This window comes from Anabas testudineus, chromosome 12 (genome assembly GCF_900324465.2).
Source record: "Anabas testudineus chromosome 12, fAnaTes1.2, whole genome shotgun sequence".
Lineage (NCBI taxonomy): Eukaryota > Metazoa > Chordata > Actinopteri > Anabantiformes > Anabantidae > Anabas > Anabas testudineus.
Genome location: NC_046621.1, coordinates 769,333 through 790,775, shown reverse-complemented (window position 1 = coordinate 790,775; position 21,443 = coordinate 769,333). Strand labels below are relative to the sequence as shown.

Sequence of the window (21,443 nt, the reverse complement as noted above, 5' to 3'; positions counted from 1 at the left end):
GATCCTGAGGAGATCCTGTGAGCTCCTGTGAGATCCAGTGAGATGCTGTGAGATCCTGTGAGCTCCTGTGTGATCATGAGGAGCTCCTGTGTGATCCTGAGAGATCCAGTAAGATCCAGTGAGATCCAGAGGAGATCCTGTGTGGTCCAGAGGAGATCCTGAGAGATCCTGTGTGATCCAGAGGAGATCCTGTGTGATCCTGAGGAGATCCAGTGTGATCCTGAGGAGATCCAGTGTGATCCTGAGGAGATCCTGTGTGATCCAGAGGATATCCAGTGTGATCCTGAGAGATCCAGTGTGATCCTGTGTGGAGGTGCTGTTGTGTTTGTCTGCAGCTTCTCCCGGGAGCTGCCAGCAGGGGCGCTGCTGCCGCTCTCCTTACCCATAAGCGGGGGAGTGAGAGGTGCATGAAATGGAGAAAAATGGCGGATCATGTGCAGGTAAGCAGAGGTTTCATGTTTTTGTAACCGATAGTTTATCCCGGAGCGTGTAAATGAGCCTGAGCGCGGATTCGGATGCCGTGTTCCGGGCACGGAGGCTGTGTGCGGCCGCTGCTTGCAGGAGGCGGCCGTGTTGTTGCTGTCCGGCGGTAAAAGAAAGGATGTGGCCGCCTGTGTTGACTTGTGGCCTGCTGTCATTGCTCGGGCTGCTTGGATGCACAGTTAGCTTGTGTTAGCAGGAGGAGGGATTTCAGGCTGGAAAACAAAAACTAAAAGCAGCGGACATGTGTGTTGCAGCCTGCGGGTTTGTCTTTGTTCGTGCTGGTTGAACGCACGTCACCGCCGGAGCCCCGGAGCTTTTTATCGGGGGAGTAAACAATAAAACACGGACAGGCTGCCGCGGACTGATAGCTGTCATGCTAACAGGAACGGGTTAACTGTCAGCTTGGCGCCGGTGTGAAGCTCCGTGTGAACATCTCTCACCTGATGAACCCGGACTGAGACCTGGAGCTGGACGCTGGTCACCTCATGTCTCAGCTTTGGTTGTTGCACTGTTGTGCTAAAGCTAACCGACCCTTTAGCAAGCTAGGCTAGGCTAACGTTAGCATCACTCAGACGTCAACTTCTCCCGCCCGAGCCCGTTTGAAAACATGATTCGTGTTTGTGGAACTGTTTATCCGTAAACCAGGCTCATGTTTCCCGGCTGCTAGCAGCATGTCGGAGACTGTGAACACTGAATTAAAGCCGCCGCAGATTTTACACCGGTGTTGTTTATGTGCGTAACCGGCTAGCGCTGTTTTGTTTAGCTAGCATGCTGAAGCTAGCTGCTCGGACACATGTTTGGGAAGAGCTGCCACACGGAGAGGAGAGGAGAGGAGAGGAGAGGAGAGGGGAGGCTGCTCTGGTTGAAGTTTAACTCTGCATTTATTTACACTTTTCTCCTTCCTATCCTAACAAGGACCTATAACTACTTGACAGTAGTCAGAAGTTATCATTCACAGAAACAGCACAGAGGAGCTGCATCACTTCCAGTTTGTCTGGAACTGATCCAAACAGCTTCATCATAGTACTACACACCAGAGCACATGCATCAGTGTCTCAGTGCGTTCAAATAGATATAATCAGTACAAGTGCAAAGGTATCAGCTCCATGAGGTACCGTTAATGGAAATGATATTACTGGATAATAATCATTGATTCATGTGTTCAACACTTCGAAGCTGCAGTAACGATGGAGCGTCCAGATTATACTTCATACTTTTAATTCAGGTTTTAATTACAGGTATTTTCACAGTGTGATATCAGTACTTAAATAAAGGAACTGTATAATTTGCCTTACTCGCTCTACATATATACTCTTTATTTCTCAGATTTTCAATTTTAATAATAGTTTGGTCTGTACAAAGTACGATATATTAACTTGGTAGCACAAGAAAACAACTTTGGATAACTCGTCTTACCTAAACTCAAACAACCCAAACATATTCATTTTACTGTGAAAGAAAATCATTAACTCTGCACATCTGCTCCAGTGTCTCATATGATGTTCAGAAGATGATTCATTTATTATAAAAATAGTTTCTGAGTACTGGTTTCAACTGTAGAAAAGATATTTATGACTCTATTTCTTAATTATGATGAGCTCGTGCACCAGCCAGAGAGAGATGATGCTATTTTACTAAAAAGAACCCAGAAAATGGGTCGGCAACAGGGCTGGATGTTGTAAAAAATATATTGGAGTGAGACCTCTTCTCTCTCTAGAGGATTGTGTCACATTATACTCAGGAGTCACATTCTTCAGTCACACTTTTATTCATATCTTATCAATAATTTAAGTTTATAAAGATTATAGATGTGCATTAGGAGCCTCAGTGTTTCGGCCAAGAGAAATAAAGTGTGTCACATTAATTTGGCTGCAGCTGCTATTTCAACGTGTTAGAAGCATTGAATTGTTATTTACTACAATAAAAGTTCAGATTGGAATTTGTATCAACAAATATCTGATATTAAAGGCCTCTGATCTGTGCCAGAAAACTTGATCACCAGTTTACATCCCTAATGTTTTACATTCATTGTTGACATTATTGTAATTTTGCAAACGAAATGCTCAAAAACTCTAGTTTCCCACAAAAATGATCCAGGCACACTTTTGTTTGTGGGACTTCAACAATAAGTCACTTAATAAGCTGGTTATCAGTTTTGATCACTGATAAATCACTTAAAGGCACTTCCTAAGCAGAAATGACAGTTATTAGAATAAGCAAACTAAATATCTTTGGGTTTTGGACAGTTTTTAGGGCAGAATCGCTCAATTATCGCTGAGTCTGACATTTAACAACTTTTCTTATTGATGTAGATGATGTATCAACAGACTAATTGATGATGAGACGTAGCTGTAGTCTTGACTGTTTTTTTGTAAAGAGGAAGATGGTCTCACGTTTTATTGCTTTGGTTTGGTTCTGTATAATCTCAGAGTCACTGGGCTAAATATGAGTTCTATTCAGATTAGTGAATTCCCATAACATTTCTAAAATATTTAGTTCTTGTTTACTTGTTCATGAAGCCTCCCTCATACAGTAGTTCTGCAAAAGAGGTTTAATACATGTATTTTGCCATTAATAGCAATAATAATAATAATAATAATAATAATAATAATAATGCTGTCTGTCAAATCTCTGGAGACTGATGAAACTGAAAGTGGTAAAGCATGTGTGAGCAAGGTGAGCAAACCTCGTGCTCATTTGCAACCTAACGAATGAAATTCCTGAGAAGTTGTCAGACCAGCTTATTGAGCATGGATACCAGTTAAAACAGAAAGGTTTTTTATTTCAATTTCACATATGACAAGTTGAGTTGTTTGCTTTCAACAGTCTCCATCTCCTGTACCATTCAGGTCACATACTGTTTTTACATACATTGATTTATTTCAAGTGATTCGAGGTGTTAATTGGATTAATCTGAAAGAAAAGTATGATAGCAGAGCACAGGTCATAGTTCAGCGGGGTCTTTTCTTTTTTTAAATTCAGTTTCTTAATTTAAAACTTGAAAGTAACTTACTATTATGTCTGTATTCATAGAGCTACAATTACAAGATGTAACCATAGCTGTGTGTTCTTTAAACGTTTTTTACCAATGACTTCGTGGTCAAACAGATTAAAAACTGAAACACATGTTCCCACTTGTACCTCAGTTGTAGGTATACGGTTGTTGTACTTCTCTCTTAACCCATGTGTTCCTGTAGGCTTCGCTCTGCACTGTTTGTAACATGTCCGTTACAAAAACGAGAGACCCTATGTGCTGCTTAAGCAACGTTTCTAGATTTGTAAAGCTGTGACCAAAAATGTCAATAAGGTAATTTTATAAATAATGGCAGCAACACGTCTCACAAAAGTTGGGATGAAGGCAACAGAAAGCTGGAAAAGTAGGTGGTACTAACAAGGAAGAACTAATTAGCAACAGGTCAGTAACATGACAGATGATGGGTAGCAGTTCACCAATGTGTGACACTGTCAGAACAGTGCTCCTCAACATAATATAAGAATATATCATCATCTACACCGTATAATATCAATAGATTCAGAACGTCTGGACAAATCAGACGGTGCTGTATTAAAACAGACACGATCCTATAATGGACATCACTGCATGGCCTCTCGCACGTTGACCAGTGAATGTTATTTACAATATCTACAATAAATGTCCACTTCTTCACTGGTGAATCACCTGTATGAGAAATGCTGAATCCACATAAAACTGCACATGTGGATGTGAATTAGAATCAGTAATTAACAGCTAGAAACTCAGAAACATCTGTCTACTCTCAGGCTGCACACGTTCAAAAATAGAGGTGGTTTGATTTAAAATAGAACCCAAAACCCGTCTGTTGACTGGCAGACGTCGTCTCAAGAGCGGGTCACAAACAATTTCCCAGAAACTGAAAATGATGTGAGCAGTGGATCTGAGGCTCAGTGTTTTTCCAACATCTCTTCTGGTTTGGTGTTTTCAGCCTTATCCCTGCCACAAACCATGATGGGCGTTTGTCTGAGTCACTTTACAGAATTTGAACAAAATCTTAATCTTGAGGAGGAGGGGGGTCCCTCATTTTAGAAAGTTCTATTGATGAAGACGTCTTTAAATTAGTTTCTACTGTCTAGTTAAAATGAGACTTGAAATATGACTTAATGGATTCTTACTTAAAGAGACTACATTAGAAATCTTAGAGACTACATTTCTTTCTCAGTATTAGCTGAGTTTGCTTCATCTGGCACCATTAACAGTCATGTCAAAATTAAACCAAAAATAATATTGGTTTAATGACATTTAGAGTTCACAAACCAGCTCAGTTCTAAAATGAAGCCAGTGTCTCTGGTAATTTAAGTTGGGAAATTTTTTAAGTTGGTACATTTCCTTTTACACAAATAAATGTCATGAAATAAATGTTAATGTAGTATTTAATACTGGTGCTGAGACCAAAGAAAGAAAATTAGAGCCATGAACTGTTTATCTAGACAAATAAGAAATTCATGCTAATTTGCATTTTGTTTAACTGATTTATGTTAAACTTTTTACCACATTTGGATGAAAACGCACTCAACAGCTCACTACACTCACTACAGTCCCAAAAAACTTTAAATATGTATGTCAACAGTGGTTTTCATTTAACATGTATATATGAGCAGTTATACACTTCAGTGGAGGGAAAACATTTAAAATGTATTTACAAAACTCAATATTTTTATTACTCTTAATCCACAGTCTGCTATAATTAAAGTTAAACTACACTGTCATACTGCCGGACTTTCACACCACCACCCACCTTTACTATCAGCCACGACTCCAAGTGTGCTTGTTGATGTTTTATTACTTGGTCTGATGCAAAATTATCAGTGCAATTTATAAACTTAGTGCTGGAAGTATTCAGAGTTTGGCTTCATCTGGTGCAGCAAATAGCACATGTGCAGCCAGGGTTTGGTGCAGAGCTCTTATCTGAGTCCAGCAGAATTTTACAGTGTCATACCTGCTGCAGATAACACTGCTCCTCACCTCCATCACTTGTTCTCCCTATAAACACACTGTAGCACAAACTCCTCATACACCAATTCAACCAGTGAATGCATCACCAAAGCAAAATGTATGCTGACCAGATAAGAACCCCCTCCTCCTCCATTCACCGAATCTTGATCTTTAACCTGCAGGCCCCAACATTTGGAATTTTAATATCAGTAAATGACATCTCACTGTGACTGTGCATGACTCAGCATGTTTCCTGCCACATTAATAAAGCTTGATATCATTAAATGTATGGGAGTGAACGCCTGCCACTCTAAAACGTCTGCTGCAGTTTACTTTTAAAAACTAGGGTTGCTCTCATGATTCTGCATATCATCAATTAGTCTGCAGTTTATTTTTTAGATTAATATCTGTACTGTAATTTATCAAAGTGATTACAAGTGCCAGTGACATTTTCCTAAAGCTATGGATGGCCCGATCACGGTTTATTAGATCAGAGTCCAGGTTGAGTCTCTTGATGTTGAGTATCTGTATCTACACAGTCTGATCTGGTTCTTTTATTTGCACAAATGTTGATTTTAAATATGTACTCCCAGAGATGCCACTACCATCTCTACACAGAAGACAGGCTTCAAGTCCAAAGCAAAGTGTAGGTGAGGTTTAGGAAGCTCTAGTCCAATACACTATTACTCTAGACGCTAAAGATGCACCCATTGATCAGAATGGGGTGATTTTAAGCTTGCTCGGCTGGTGACCAATTCTGTGCTGGTCACATTTTTACACACATGATGGTTCATGTTGTGTACAGTTACTTCACAGTTCCACCAGAACCATGACATTAGAAGATGTGTCACTGTCAGAGAAAACACTCTGAATGTTTAGTGATGTTACAGATATAGATTAGATAGTCAGTGATTAATCAATTAACTACTAATAATTAAACTGTTAAAATATATATTATACTCATAATGCTGTAGATGCTGCTAATGCTGCTTTGTTATAGCTGATCTATTAAAATATGTGTGGATCAGCCCTGATATTAATTTCAATTCAATTCAATTCAGTTTTATTTGTATAGCGCCAATTTACAACAGAAGTTATCTCAAGGCACTTTACAGTGTATGGTTTAAGACCTTACAGAAAATATTTATACAAAAAAATTATAGAGAAAACCCAACAATCCCATTTGAGCAAGCTTTAATCAATCATTAGCATATTAATGCTAATGATTGATCTAAAGGTGTTTCCACAGAAGTACAAGGTGATGTTTTCAAGTGTCCAACCAATAGTTCCAAACCCCAAATGTTCAGAGGAGCATTAAATATATTTTGTCTAAATGATTTACTATCAAAATATTTTTATCATAAACCAGTATAATGATTTAATTAACTGCGCTAGGGTGTGGTTTGTTAAATGAAGTTACCACACAGAATCTACACCAAGACTATATTTTTAAGCTGTGGGTAAAGTGATTATGTGTCTATTTGTTTTTGCATTAACAACATGATGTGCTTGGTGAGTTTGTTCCATGTTGTAAAAAAGTTTTCAGCGTGTGAGACTTGCCTGTTGTCGACTGATAAGCCCTGTGTCTTCCATGTTTCTGTCTTTATCTAGGGCCTTGCCCAGCTGGAGATCCTGTGTAAGCAGCTGTACGAGACTACCGACACCGCCGTCCGACACCAGGCAGAGAAAGCTCTGGTGGAGTTCACCAACAGCCCCGACTGTCTCAGCAAATGTCAGCTCCTGCTGGAGAGAGGCAATGTGAGTAGTCTCAGCTAGTCACTGCTGAGGTTTGCCCGTTTGGTGATGCACAAACAGAAGCTCCTTATGTCAGTGCAAACAATCATTTCATACTGCCAGTGGTATTTATATAACCTGGTTAACTAAAGAAATGATCAACAGGTTAACCGATGATTAAAGTAATCACTAGGCACTGGACAGTTGGTGAAACACAATCATTTTATTAACAGTTTAGGTGGTTTAAATATTCTGTACCACTCTTACAGCCATGGAAGCTAAACACTAGGTAAACTGTACAGTCTAAACGCCACATCTGCTGGAGTTTCCGCTTTGAGCTAACTTCCAGTTTAGACGTCTGTAGACTGGGAAGTGTGGTTTTACAAAACAAGATTCAGATGGAGCTGGTAGAAAAACCCTGCCAAGAGTTAGAATGTATGTGTATGTCATGGTAATGTAGAGCGGTGTAATATAAGAAATATTTATAAAATGATAAATCATTCAATGTGAAAGGAGATGTCAATATATATGTGACGGTTTTATTTGTTTTCATTGTATATACTGAGTCTTTAATCTGCACACATCTAACCTGTTATGTGTTGGCATCTTCACAGTCATCATATTCTCAGCTGCTCGCGGCCACCTGTTTGTCTAAACTGGTTTCTCGAACCAGCAACCCTCTACCCCTCGAGCAACGCATCGACATAAGTGAGTATCTGCGAGCACTTGAAACCAGTTTCCTTTCAGGCAGCTGACTTTGGACAGTAAGAAGCATCTGAATCACAGCTGGAGAAGGAACACACATTTCCTAATATTAGTTTATCTGAGGTGAAAACATAGCTCAAAACTACTTTTGTCTCAAGGAACACGTGCTGTTTGATTTCATTTCAGCCATTTGAAATGCACATGTGTTAATATAGTATGACACATCTTCCTCTTTATTTAGGGCCTTTGTTCATTTTCAGTTCTTTTTTTTTTTTAATCTACTGAATCGGATGATGAACTGATTCTCTCAACCTAAAACGTTCTGGAGAGGTTCAGCAGAGAGGCCACAGACCCAAATGCAGCCTTCCATTTCTAATCCACCATCATCACACTAGTCAGAACTTAGCATAAATTTTAAGTGAGACCTAAATAAAGTCACTTAAGTCTTGTTTCCAATACTTTCTACTGAGTGAATCAGCTGGTTGATGGGTGGAACTAATTGTGTGAAGAGAAGATGAAAGGAGCTGCAGTAAAAAGCTCAAATGATGTAAATGTGAAATTCCTGTTTCATATATTAATGTGAGGAAGATTAATGTCTCCTCATCGCTCTACATGCATCTGATGGTTTTGATTTTACACTGAAAGATTCATGTACATCAGCGGTTATTCACTAAGTCTGTCCTCTCATTTTTGGATCATACAGCAACATGTACACCTCATGTTATTGTTGAGATTTTTATTGATGGACATACATCTCTGATTTAAATCATCTGCCACTATGTTTAACAAGGACCCAGACGAGCCTGGTTTTCAGATGCGCTGTTCCAGTGTCATGAAGCTTTTTTATTTTATTTTATTTTTTCTACCATACAGGGAACTATGTGCTGAATTATTTGGCCACGCGGCCGAAGTTAGCAGCATTTGTGACCCAGGCTTTGATCCAGCTCTATGCCAGGATCACCAAACTTGGCTGGTTCGACTGTCAGAAAGATGACTACGTCTTCAGAAACGTCATTGCTGATGTGACGCGATTTCTGCAGGTGAGCATGTGGTCGGTCGCAGTTTGGTTCAAAACCAGCATGACTGTGCCTGTGTCTAAGCTGTGTGACTGATGTGTTTACAGGACAGTGTTGAACACTGCATCATAGGGGTCACCATTCTGTCCCAGCTGACGAATGAGATCAATCAGGTACGATTCTGTCTTCTCTTTAACCTTCATTTTTTTTGTCGTGTTGAACATGTTAATGAAGTTTTGTTTTGTTTTTCTCTCCTCTGAAGGCTGACACGACACATCCTCTGACCAAACATAGGAAGATAGCATCATCATTCAGAGATTCCTCCCTCTTTGATATTTTCACTTTGTCCTGCAACCTTCTCAAGCAGGTAGGTACATCTGTTTCTGAGAGGACATGAAACTACAAGAGTCTGTGGTTGTAACTAACAGGATATCTTCAATCTCTTCTGCAGATTTACATTACAAAGTGACAAACAGACACAAATAGAAACAGATTCTATGTCCGACAGCTCATATTTACATATGATCACTGAAACTAGTGACAAAGCACATTCTGATCTACTTCAGTTGCTACTACAAAAATCTAGAATGTCTTAATAAATGTAGCCAATGCTCCAAATAGGAAAATATCTTATGAACATATTTTTATCACCTAAATTGTAAAAAATAAAATGTGATTGCTCACTGTTCGCTAAGAGCGAGGCTTTTTTGTTTCGTTGTTTTTTTAGGCTTCAGGGAAAAACCTGAACCTGAATGATGAGTCTCAGCACGGTCTTCTGATGCAGCTGCTCAAACTCAGCTACAATTGCCTCAACTACGACTTTATAGGAACTTCCACAGATGAGTCTTCAGACGACCTCTGCACCGTACAGATCCCCACATCGTGGAGATCAGGTAGCTGCTGCGAATTTACTCCCATGTTTTAACATGTTTTTGTTTTAAATGTTTTCAAATGTAAAATGTGTTGTAAATGTAAACGTGTGCTTAATGTGAGGTATTGGATTGGAGCTGCTGACGTTAAGCATGGAAACACTTTAAGGTGCCAGTTGAAGTGTGCAACACTTAGAGTAGAGCAACACAGAGCGTTTCTAATCCTTTGGAGTGTAAAAACCACAGAGTTTCAGTAGAAAGTACAATTGTCAGTTTGTAGGTTATTTGCGGAGAGTGGAATTAAGTATGAACACTGAAAGCATGAAGGAAGGTTTAAGCACTGGAGGAAGTAAAGCTGTAAAGGACTACAAGAGGATACAGCCCCATGTTGAACATTTGTTTAAAGACTCTGTATTTATGGAAACAAGACAAAACCGGGTTAAAACCTTCGAACAACTGGTCAAAGCCTCTTTTGTGAACTCCCTGCTTGGCTGAATTAGGTTACTTGATTAAATATCAGCATGTGTCTGACTGAAACTGACAGCTTCTTTATTTCTCTCCTGCAGCGTTTCTTGATTCCTCCACCCTGCAGCTCTTTTTCAATTTGTATCATTCCATCCCTCCATCCCTCTCCCCGTTGGTGAGTAAAGCAGTAACACAATAAAACATCCAGAATAACCTGTGAAGCCTCCTGTATGAGACAAAATGTTTTGTGTGTATGTGTGTGTAGGTGTTATCATGTCTAGTTCAGATTGCGTCTGTCAGGAGATCTCTCTTCAACAACGCAGAACGAGCAAAGTTTCTTTCACATTTGGTTGATGGAGTTAAGAGGATACTGGCGAATCCACAGGTGGGTAACTCACCTGCTTCACCCACACGCTCTGTTTTTTGTCAGTTGGTTGCCTGAGGTTGTGAAATGTTTTGGGTTGCAGTGTTTGCCGGATCCTAATAACTACCATGAGTTCTGTCGTCTGTTGGCGAGGCTGAAGAGTAACTACCAGCTGGGGGAGCTGGTCAAAGTAGAAAACTACCCAGAAGTTATTCGACTCATAGCCAACTTCACCGTAACCAGTCTGCAGGTGGGTTCTGAGTGTTATGATGTTTGTTATGTTGCCCTGCTGTACTATGCTCTATTAAACCACATCATACTATGTACACTTATTATGGATATGGAAAGATTTAGTCCACATCTGTTTCTCTCCTCCCCCCTTGTCAGCACTGGGAGTTTGCCCCCAACAGTGTTCACTACCTGCTGAGTCTGTGGCAGCGTCTGGCAGCGTCGGTCCCCTATGTTAAAGCCACAGAACCTCATCTGCTGGAGACATACACTCCAGAGGTCACGAAGGCCTACATCACATCACGGCTGGAGTCGGTCCACGTCATCCTCAGGTAAGATCTGCCTGACTTATATGGTACTTAGTTATGGTGTGTTGCTGTGCTGCTAGTTCTGCAGGGTCTCTGTGCACTTTATATAATATAATATATGTTTAATGCTGATTGTTATAAAGGAATAACTGCATTATTCACTACACACTCTACAGTGTAGCTCAGGTATGGCAGTCTGGCTTTATGAGGTCATGCTGCACTGCAACCTTAAATAAGCCTTATTCACTGTCTTAAGGGGAATTGTGTCTTTCTCTGTAGCAGTGATGGTCTGCTCTGATAGTTTAGAATCAGTAGAAAATGTAGTTTAAGATTGCATCTTTTGGATTATAGCGACTAAAAAATTGTATTATGTTACTAAAAAGTATTTAACTGGCTTATTGTTTAATTTTTACAACAGCAGCTCACAAAAGAGAAAATGGTGCATTTGTTATTGCTATTTTCAGAGGTGGAATAATCCCAGTGTGTTCTATAGTGTCTATTAGTGGCAAGAGGATGGATGAGGTGAATGTGGTGCAGAGGGTTTCATGGTGATATAGAAACATGTCACCCCCACAACAGTTTGGATCACTGATGTGTTTTTGATGGTGCTCAGAGAGGAAGAAATGTATCAGGCCTTCATATATACACAGCTGGAGGCATTAAGACAAATAAACATGACTCTTAATGAACCATGTCTTTCAAACATCTTCTCCACAGAGACGGTTTAGAAGACCCTCTAGATGACGCCGGCCTCGTTCAGCAGCAGCTTGACCAGTTATCCACCATTGGGAGGTGTGAATATGAGAAGACGTGCGCTCTACTCGTCCAACTCTTCGACCAGGCAGCTCAGACCTACCAGGAGCTGCTGCAGTCCACCAACTCGAGTGCTGTAGACATCACTGTGCAGGAGGGTACGTGCTGCACACACATTAATACGTTACACACCCTGACTACTGAGTCTTTGTAATGATTGGGACTTTACTTGTTATAAAATGTGTTAGTTCCATAAGTAGATAAACATCTATACCATTTAGGACTTTAAAAGATTCACCAATTACTCATTTGTCTCTGTGCGCAGGTCGGTTAACGTGGCTGGTTTACATAATCGGAGCAGTGATCGGCGGACGGGTGTCGTTTGCAAGTACAGACGAGCAGGACGCTATGGATGGAGAGTTAGTCTGTCGGTAAGAGCAGAGATTTAAAATGTCATGTGTTGCCATCAGACCCAGGTACCAGTTTCCAGTTGGTCCAATGTCCACTCTTTGTGTTTCTCTTCTTACTCGTCTATCTCAGTCTTGGTTTCTTTGCAGCAGTTCAGTCATGAAGGCCTGATTCACATAGTCTCCTCCAAACAGCTGATGCTGGATTTGGATTTTAAGGAATCTGAAACATGAAAAATATTAAACATAAATACAGAATCCATAGTTCTGATGTTTTCAAAATCAACATGCAATGTAGAAAATAATAGAAACCATTAAATCAGAACTTGTGTGTAAAATTATCTTTAGAATTGTGTGTATGTCTGAAAGAGAGGAATCCAGCAGAGTTACCTGTGTATTTCATTTGTTTAGTCATTTGTCAGCTGCTTTCATCCAAAGCGACTTACATGTATTCGATGTCTGAAACCCGTTAACATTATTGCTCCTACGTCTCAGGGTGCTCCAGCTGATGAATCTGACCGACTCTCGACTAGCTCAGGCCGGAAACGAGAGACTGGAGCTCGCCATGCTCAGCTTCTTTGAACAGTTCAGAAAGATCTACATCGGTGACCAGGTGCAGAAATCATCAAAGGTGAGAACTACTTTTCTACTTTTCTATTGTGCTTTTGTTGTTTCGGCTCCTTTCGAAGCGCAGCTGTCTGTAGCATGTAAGTGCTGTGTTCAGTGAACCCTGGCGTTACGGAAGTAGCTCAGTAATCCTGCATGTCTGCTGTTAACTGGGGGCCAAGTTGGTGACAGTGAGCAGGTCTTTTGTCCTGTGGTGTGTGCTAATGCTGACTGCAGACATTTCTATAGAGTCACACAGTCTCAGTCTGCCACTACTGATGTTGTACAAATGTGTAGAGGTAGCTTAGAGGTGACTGGTTCATACTGACTGACCGTGTGTTTTCTTTGTTCGGGGCAGAAACTGCAAAACGTGACCATCCCAGATAAGTGTGAAATGTAGAAGCCGTAGTTTGTCTCCACGTGTGCACATCTGGTTTGATGTTACCTCCCTTATAAGACTTAAGGAGTTTAATTCTAGGATGTGTTGTGTGTTAATGATCACAGATCTGTGTGTCATGAAGGACAAACAGGGAGACAGTGCAGTGTTGCAGTTGGCAGAGGTCACGTGTTAGGGTTAGGGTAAGCCTGTGGTCAGAACAGACATTTTCGGAGGCTCCCATGCTACCAAACACTTCAGCTGCCGCCATTCAAACGTAGTCTCCCTGTTTCTCCTCAATCGTACGTGGCAGAGTCTCCAGGAGAAACGACCCCAGTGGCAAATGTCACATCGCTTTTAACCAAGCGTGTTCGTCCCTCTTCCACAGACTCGGCTCACGCTTCCTATTCAGAGTTCATACAGTTCATATAGAGCCACAGCCATAGTCCCACCTTGAACAGGCAGAGTGAAAAGGGCTCGTGTTGCAGTCGACACAGTAACCAGTGTTAGAGGAGCTGGTGGGTGGTCAGTCTGATGTGGGACGGCCCCGTTTCCTGTCAGTTCATGTAGACTGAGGCTCCCAGCTCTTTATCTTCTGGAGATCTGTTATCTCCTCACTCTGATGTGATAGTTGTGTTACAGACAGTTCAGCTCTGTTTTGTCAAAACCCAACAGATCTTTGATTTATTTTACTGTGACTGACGGTATCTGCCTTCAGCAGAGTGTTTGAAACTGATACTAGTGACAGTGACGTCCATTTACGAATAAATCTGTGTCAGACGCTCACATCATGTGTCTGTAGATGTGTCTGTCTCAGTAAAAATAAAATGAACAGATGTATCTTTACAGCTCATTGATGTATTATTATTGTAGAATATTGTAGTTTGTCTGGATGTTTATTGTTCACGCTAACAGATCTGTGTGTGTGTGTGTGTGTGTGTGTGTGTGTGTGTGTGTGTGTGTGTTTTTAAACTCCAGCTTTATCGGCGACTATCAGAAGTTCTTGGGTTGAATGACGAGACGATGGTACTCAGCGTCTTTATAGGGAAAATGTGAGTATAATATAATAATAATATGTATACATTTTATATTTGTGTTTATCACAAGAACAGTAACTATAAATTAAAAATAAAATAAATTCTCAGCATAATTGTACAACTGGAATTTAAATTAAAAATGTTAAATAAATAATGAAAAAGGAACATTGCAGTGGTAAAATGAACATAAACATTTGTCCTTATCCATTTTCTTTTAAAAATATTTTGTATTTGTCCTGTGAAGCTGTTTTTAAATGCTGGTTGGAAAGTAATAGTTTCATTTTTTAAATGGTCTTTATTTATTTTTATTTATTTATATTTTTGTTTTAGAAAAAAAAAAGACAGAACATAAGCTGAAACGTTTTTTAATTACTTTATAAAATAAACCTAAGTCAGTAGATTTTAATGTAGCCACGTCTCACAGCACTTTGAGCTTTGGAACTGCTGATGAAGACTGTGACATGATGATAAAACTCTGGATTTAACAATTTAAAGATTGTTTTTTCCACTTCTAAATTTCTGATGAGTTTAACTGAAGTAATTGTAATACTAGTTATAACTTTTACATATTCATATAAGTCACATTTCTAACTGTATCGAAGTCATGAATTCACATTAATGATCACATGAAAACATTCTTTTCTCTTTCAGCATCACAAACTTGAAGTACTGGGGCCAGTGTGAACCAATCACCTCCAAGACGCTCCAGCTACTGAACGACCTCTCCTTAGGATATCCTTCAGGAGTGTGTCAGTGTGCATGTACATGTGTGTTCATGCAGAGTACAGACATGCAAACATAGTCGAAGTAGTTTTTGTGTGTATTTGTCCTTTTCCTGGACGAATCGAACGCGTTTGTATTGTAAACTGAGGTCAGTCCTTTTTCTTTTTTTTTTTAAATCACTGTTACATTCATTTTTAATGGCACAGTGTGACTTAATATGCAAAACACAATTTAATTTATGTGGGGCAATAAAAACACAAAGTGCAAGAACTTCGGTCATTTAGTTTCCCCCCACCTGAGTTTGCAGCTTGGAGAGTCAGGGTAGCTTTTAATCAAGTCCTGGATCTGTGCGTTTTCTCCTTGACTTCATGTTTGTGCACGTACAGCAGTGTAAGAAAGCTGGTGAAGCTCAGTGCTGTCCAGTTCATGCTGAATAACCACACGGTGAGTACACAACGTACCCGTCGTGTTGGTATGATTATCATTGAAGGCGCATGCTGCAAATGGAAACGTGCTCTTATTAAAGTCTGTGATTTTTGCTCTGACAGAGTGAGCACTTCTCCTTCCTGGGGGTGAACAACCAGTCAAATCTGAGCGACATGAGATGTCGAACCACCTTCTACACTGCACTGGGACGCCTGCTAATGGTCGATCTGGGTAAATACACACACGTGCCTTTTATTTTCACCTGTGAACACATCAATAAAAGAACAATCAACCAACTGTGGAACCTATTTATGATAATTTAAGGTCTTTTTAGATTTGACCAAACTCCCAGAGCAGCAGTATTTATTCATGTGTGCATTTGTTATAGTTGCCTGTACTGTGCACACTGATGGTATATTTTGTGTTCTCTGTGTTCGTAGGTGAGGATGAGGACCAGTTTGAACAATTCATGCTGCCATTGACGGCTGCGTTTGAAGCTGTGGCTCAGATGCTGAGTACAAACACCTTCAATGAGCAAGAAGCCAAGGTGATAAACGCGCTCACAGCCTTCTGCACATAGCCACCACACCACCTGCTGTTTGTAGATCATTACTGACACATTTTAAATCTTCTCACTGCTCCACACACTATTCGTATTTGACAGGTGGCCGTGTCTGAAATGTGCTGTCTGAATCATTTTTATTACACAGGAGTAATACATTGATCAGTTTTTTAAAAACGTGTTAAAGCAAGTTAATTGGCCACTGGTTGGTCAAGAGAAGGTGTTTTGGACTAACAATATTCTTCTTCTGTGGTGTCCTTTAGAGGACTTTGGTGGGTTTGGTCAGAGACCTGCGAGGCATCGCATTCGCCTTCAACGCCAAGACCAGTTTCATGATGCTCTTCGACTGGATGTATCCTTGCAGCTGACGTTAGCAGAACTGACCTGAGAGTCATTCCACTGTATGAAATAACTGAAAACTGAAGTGAAATGTAATTAATATTAATCACACTGCCTTTAACCCAGACCCTCAGATATCCAGCCTACATGCCTATTTTACAGCGGGCCATAGAGCTCTGGTACCACGACCCAGCATGCACCACACCTGTCCTTAAGCTAATGGCTGAGCTTGTTCACAACAGGTAAACTAGCTTATATAGAACATTTCAGAATTAAGAAGAAAGATCGTACTTCAGACTGTGATGTTTCATTAATAATTCATTTATTTTTAATTCACAGGTCCCAGAGGTTACAGTTCGATGTGTCGTCTCCCAACGGAATCCTGCTGTTCAGAGAAACCAGCAAGATGATCACGACCTACGGTACGTAGACCAGTATGAACCCCCTGAATCCTCACCCCACCTTAACTTCCTGCCTCTCCTGCTCTGACCTGTTCGTTCATTCGTTTGATCTCTTTAGGGAACCGGATCCTGACATTGGGAGAAGTCCCGAAGGACCAGGTGTACGGAGTGAAGCTGAAGGGGGTCAGCGTGTGCTTCGCCATGCTGAAGGCGGTGCTCAGTGGAAACTACGTCAACTTCGGGGTCTTCCGTCTGTACGGTGACGACGCTCTGGACAACGCCTTACAGACCTTCATCAAACTACTGCTGTCCATCCCTCACAGCGACTTACTGGTGAGTTCAGCTGGGTTTCTGTTGGTTGAGTGGCAGAGAACTTCTCAAACTGAGCTGACCGGTCCTAGTTTAGAGATTTTCTACATGCTGAAAAGAAATTTACCAGATTTGTTACTACAGTGTAAAATAAGCTACAACATGTGCAAAACCTTTAGTTGTAAAAATCAACACAAACATAATTCTGGATTCTGGATCTATCCCAGCGGTGTCGTTCAGCAGAGCCCATAAACTCTGTGATCTTTGTTTGAGACTCTATTTTTACACATATTTCACACTTCTCTTCAGAACATCGTCTCATACACAGACTGACTTGTTTTGCTCCATTCTCAGTGTCCTGTTGTGCAGGATCTGTGACACACTAACTAACCCTGACTTTGGTCCCGTCCTGTCTCTGCAGGACTATCCTAAGCTCAGCCAGTCGTTCTACTCTCTGCTGGAAGTGCTGACACAGGACCACATGAACTTCATCGCCAGTCTGGAGCCTCACGTCATCATGTACATCCTGTCGTCAATATCAGAAGGGCTCACAGCGCTCGGTAAACACTCACAGTTCACGTGTTTTTTACATAAAGAGAGTGCACGTCACTCTGTGTGTATTACATCTGTGTGTGTTTGTTGATCAGATACGATGGTGTGCACGGGCTGCTGCTCCAGTCTGGACCACATAGTGACCTACCTGTTCAAGCAGCTATCGCGCTCCACAAAGAAGCGTCCCACTCCGATGGCAACGGACGACCGCTTCCTACACATCATGCAGCAGCACCCGGAGATGATCCAACAGGTAAGATGATCTGCTCGAACGTTTTTATCTGAGACATGGTTACTCTCTGCAGTTTGTAGTGATGTCCTGATCCATGATTCATATTAAAATGCTTTTATTGTGAAGTTCGTGCAGCAGCTAAACATAAGTCAGCATTAGTCCATGTTTACATTAAACTCGGTGATGAACCTGTGAAACTGAGCCTGTGATTGTTCTGCAGATGCTGTCCACAGTTCTGAACATCATCATCTTCGAGGACTGCAGGAACCAGTGGTCAATGTCACGACCTCTGCTAGGCCTCATCCTGCTCAACGAGAAGGTAAAGGTCACGCACACACACATCTCATCTCACAACATCATTTGTGTGTGTACTCACTCCGTGTGTGTTTGGGCGTCCTGCAGTATTTCGCTGACCTGAGGAACAGCATCGTCAACAGCCAGCCCCCAGAGAAGCAGCAAGCCATGCACTTATGTTTCGAGAACTTGATGGAGGGAATAGAGAGGAATCTACTAACAAAGAATCGGGACAGGTTGGTCACATTATCACTGCAGACACAGATCAGATGTGTGATAAATGGTGTGCAGCTATCTAGCATTTGATATCTAGAGCTTTACACTGTGTCCCATTCATCACACTGCAGCAGTATGTTACAGAAGGAGAGGCCAGTATTTAATGCTTATGTTAAAAATCAAAGTAAATCCACATGAAGTGATTAAAATCAAACCTGACGTTACTATTAAAACATTCAATCATCAGCTGTGAGATCAGCTGGTTGGATTTACTGTCAAACAGAAAAAGAGACAGTTTAACTTCAAAAACAGCAAACACACTCTGACATTGATAAACAGAAAAACAGGAGCCTGTCCACAGTAACAAACCTGAATTTCCACCCGTCTCACCTGTCGACACCTGTCGCTCTCTCGTCTCTGTGCAGGTTTACTCAGAACTTATCGGTGTTCAGGAGGGAAGTCAACGACAGCATGAAGAACTCAACCTACGGCGTCAACAGCAACGACATGATGAGCTGACATTCCACACAGCAGAGTCTTACCCAGCCGCAGACAGAGCTCACCCCTCCCCTCACCCCTCCCTCGCTCCTCCACAGCCTCCCTCCCCTCTCTGCATCAGCCTCCTCCGCCTCCCTCCCCCCTTGGGCCCGGATGCCTGGGGATCACCTCCTCGGCCCGATACGTGACGTACGGGATTGCTGATTAACCTCACCACCACCACCACCACCACCACCTCCCCCTTCCTCCTCCTTTTTGATATAAGCATATATAAATATATACAGATCTATTTTAAAGCCAGTCTGCGTTGGTCTGACTCGTCCCGACAGCGGAGGGGTCGCATGCTAAAGCACTCGAAATCACTCCCAGAGGAAGGAGAGGGTGCTGCGGGTGTGAAAGGAGGTGAGGTGGGGGTGGGGGTGAGGACGGGGACGAACGCCGGTAAACGTAGTAATCCGCTTCTGCCTGCCTTGTATAGAAAAACACTCAAAAAACCAAGTGTACATTTTTTTTCGTAACATTTTGAACAATGTTTATAATGACTGAATTTGAAACACAAGGGTGAGTTGAGGAAAAACAAAACAAAAACCGTGTGATTGAGCTTTTTACAGTGTAGTGAGTTAGTGCAACTGTCTGTCTGTGTGGGGAGCGAGCTTTCCACAGGAGCTGGAGGTGAGAGAGGGACGACGGGCGAGTTACGGGGTAGGAGGGGCCGAAGGTGACCACAGGTGCACTCGGGCTGCAGAGCTGCCACCGTGAAAAGAAGCAGAGGTTCACACTAACCGAAAGGGAGATTCAGAGCATCCACGTTGTACATTTTTCTCAGTCTCTGGTTGAAGTGATGTAAATAGCCACGTACCCCGCGGCCGTCAAAGGGACAGTTACTGGATCTCAACCTGATGACTGTGTCTCGTCTGACTCTGTGGCCACACAATGATCAGGATAAGAAGCGGGAGCCTCTGAAAGATTTCCATATTTTAATACAGTTCAACTATAGATGAAGTGCAACATTAAAAACTAATTCAGAGATTCAGTTAAAAGTAGATAAGTTACCGTAACTTTAGCTTCTTTGTTTTCTATCAGTAAACTGAAAATCAAAACACAACTAATGTGTGAATTCTCACTTAAACAATGATTAAAGTGCAATTAAAGAAACATTTTTTGAGTAATTCTTTCTAATACGATCAGTCAACAAGTCATTTCAGCCTAAAACCCAGTTCAGCTGTGTTTCAGTGTTTGAGTCATTTTTCTCTTTTAAAACTATTGTTCAGTTTTTTATTGGGTCAAAATAACCGATGGCAGATTAACACCAGCTGCACCAGTAGATAAACGGAACAGAAGATGAGACAGCGAGTGAAGGATTAAAGTACTGGTTGCTTTTGGAAATCTTCAGGAGGCTCCAACTGTTTGTCTTGAATTTATTTATTTCAGTGACACATTCCTGAATGTCTGCAGCTGAGGTGGGTGTGGGGGGGTGGTGTCGACCCAGAGCCTGAAGAGACGCAGTTACAAGGTGGAGATGAACTGTCATTTCCCTCCACAGGGTCCCGTCTGGTCTGACCCGGCTTCGCCTTTCTCCTCTAATCAAAGCGACACGCGACCCGGCGTCCTGTAGGTCTCGTGTTCACACACTCGCTTGTTTCCCTGCGATGATCGATGTGTAAGCAACATGGTCACAGCTACATTTTCCCCTCTGGTAGGCTGGATGCAGTTTCCACCATTTTGTTGACACTCTGGATTCCCCCGGACCAGGTTTTGGGACTATCCCGTCCTTTTAGGTCCTGCAGCGGAGTCCTTTTGGTTGTGGGTGTGTGTGGTGTTGTCTGTGTGTGTGTTTGTGTGAAGTGGTTCTGTTGCCTGGTGTGTATGTGGCGTCTCATGGTGCTGCGGAGGCTTCAACAGCCGAGGTCTGTGCCACCGGACAAAATCTTCTTCTTAATAATAGAGGGAAACTGCGGTAGTTCCCGGTTGTCACCACGTGGCCGTCAGAGCTCCGTTGAAGGAATCCAGGTTAAATATCTGAAGAATCTTGCATTGAACCTTGGTAGAGGTCAGAACAGTGTACAAAGAGAAGCAGGAGTGGAGTCTATTAGCAACTTGTGTTACTCTCTACGATGTTGCTGCTAACTGTTTGTGACAACTAGCTCATCTCTAACCATGTCAGCACTCATGGATGTTTATTGAGTTCCTAATTTTTGGTTTGTGTCCCTGATGTGAATGTGTTGGGTCCATAGAGTGAGTAGCTGTTTGAGTTGTTTGGATGTCTGCTACATATAGTGTAAGCATTGTGACTGCAAATAAACCTCATTGATTTTTAGATCGCTGCTTCTCTTTCTGTATTTTGTCCAGGTTCACGTTAACAGATCCTACATGTAGTTTGTTTCCATCCAGCTGTGGTGACATATTCAGTGGATTTAAAGAGGCCATATTATGCTCTGTCATTCAACAGGACCTGCTCTGTTGGTTGTGCAGCTTTATTTTCTGCTGTGTCTTCACTGCCTGTGTGTTAATGTCTGTGTTGTAGATGTAACGTTACATTACCTCTGGTAATCTTTGGCCTTGTAACTAAGA

General features: G+C 41.6%; 1 protein-coding gene across 1 annotated transcript; it reads left to right on the top strand.

The window, feature by feature from the left end:
• Nucleotides 1–363: 363 nt before the first annotated feature.
• On the top strand, nt 364–21,189 carry xpo7 (exportin 7). Its single transcript, XM_026354695.1, has 28 exons — nt 364–440; nt 7,064–7,210; nt 7,801–7,894; nt 8,765–8,931; nt 9,015–9,080; nt 9,170–9,274; nt 9,635–9,800; nt 10,343–10,416; nt 10,507–10,626; nt 10,709–10,855; nt 10,993–11,165; nt 11,859–12,052; nt 12,220–12,325; nt 12,797–12,932; nt 14,262–14,335; nt 14,972–15,052; nt 15,424–15,487; nt 15,592–15,700; nt 15,910–16,016; nt 16,295–16,383; nt 16,505–16,612; nt 16,710–16,792; nt 16,890–17,104; nt 17,502–17,640; nt 17,728–17,885; nt 18,085–18,183; nt 18,267–18,394; nt 18,800–21,189. The coding sequence occupies exons 1-28, from the start codon at nt 408–410 to the stop codon at nt 18,891–18,893; spliced, it is 3,276 nt and encodes a 1,091-aa protein (XP_026210480.1). The 5' UTR covers nt 364–407; the 3' UTR covers nt 18,894–21,189.
• The last annotated feature ends 254 nt before the right edge of the window (nt 21,190–21,443 follow it).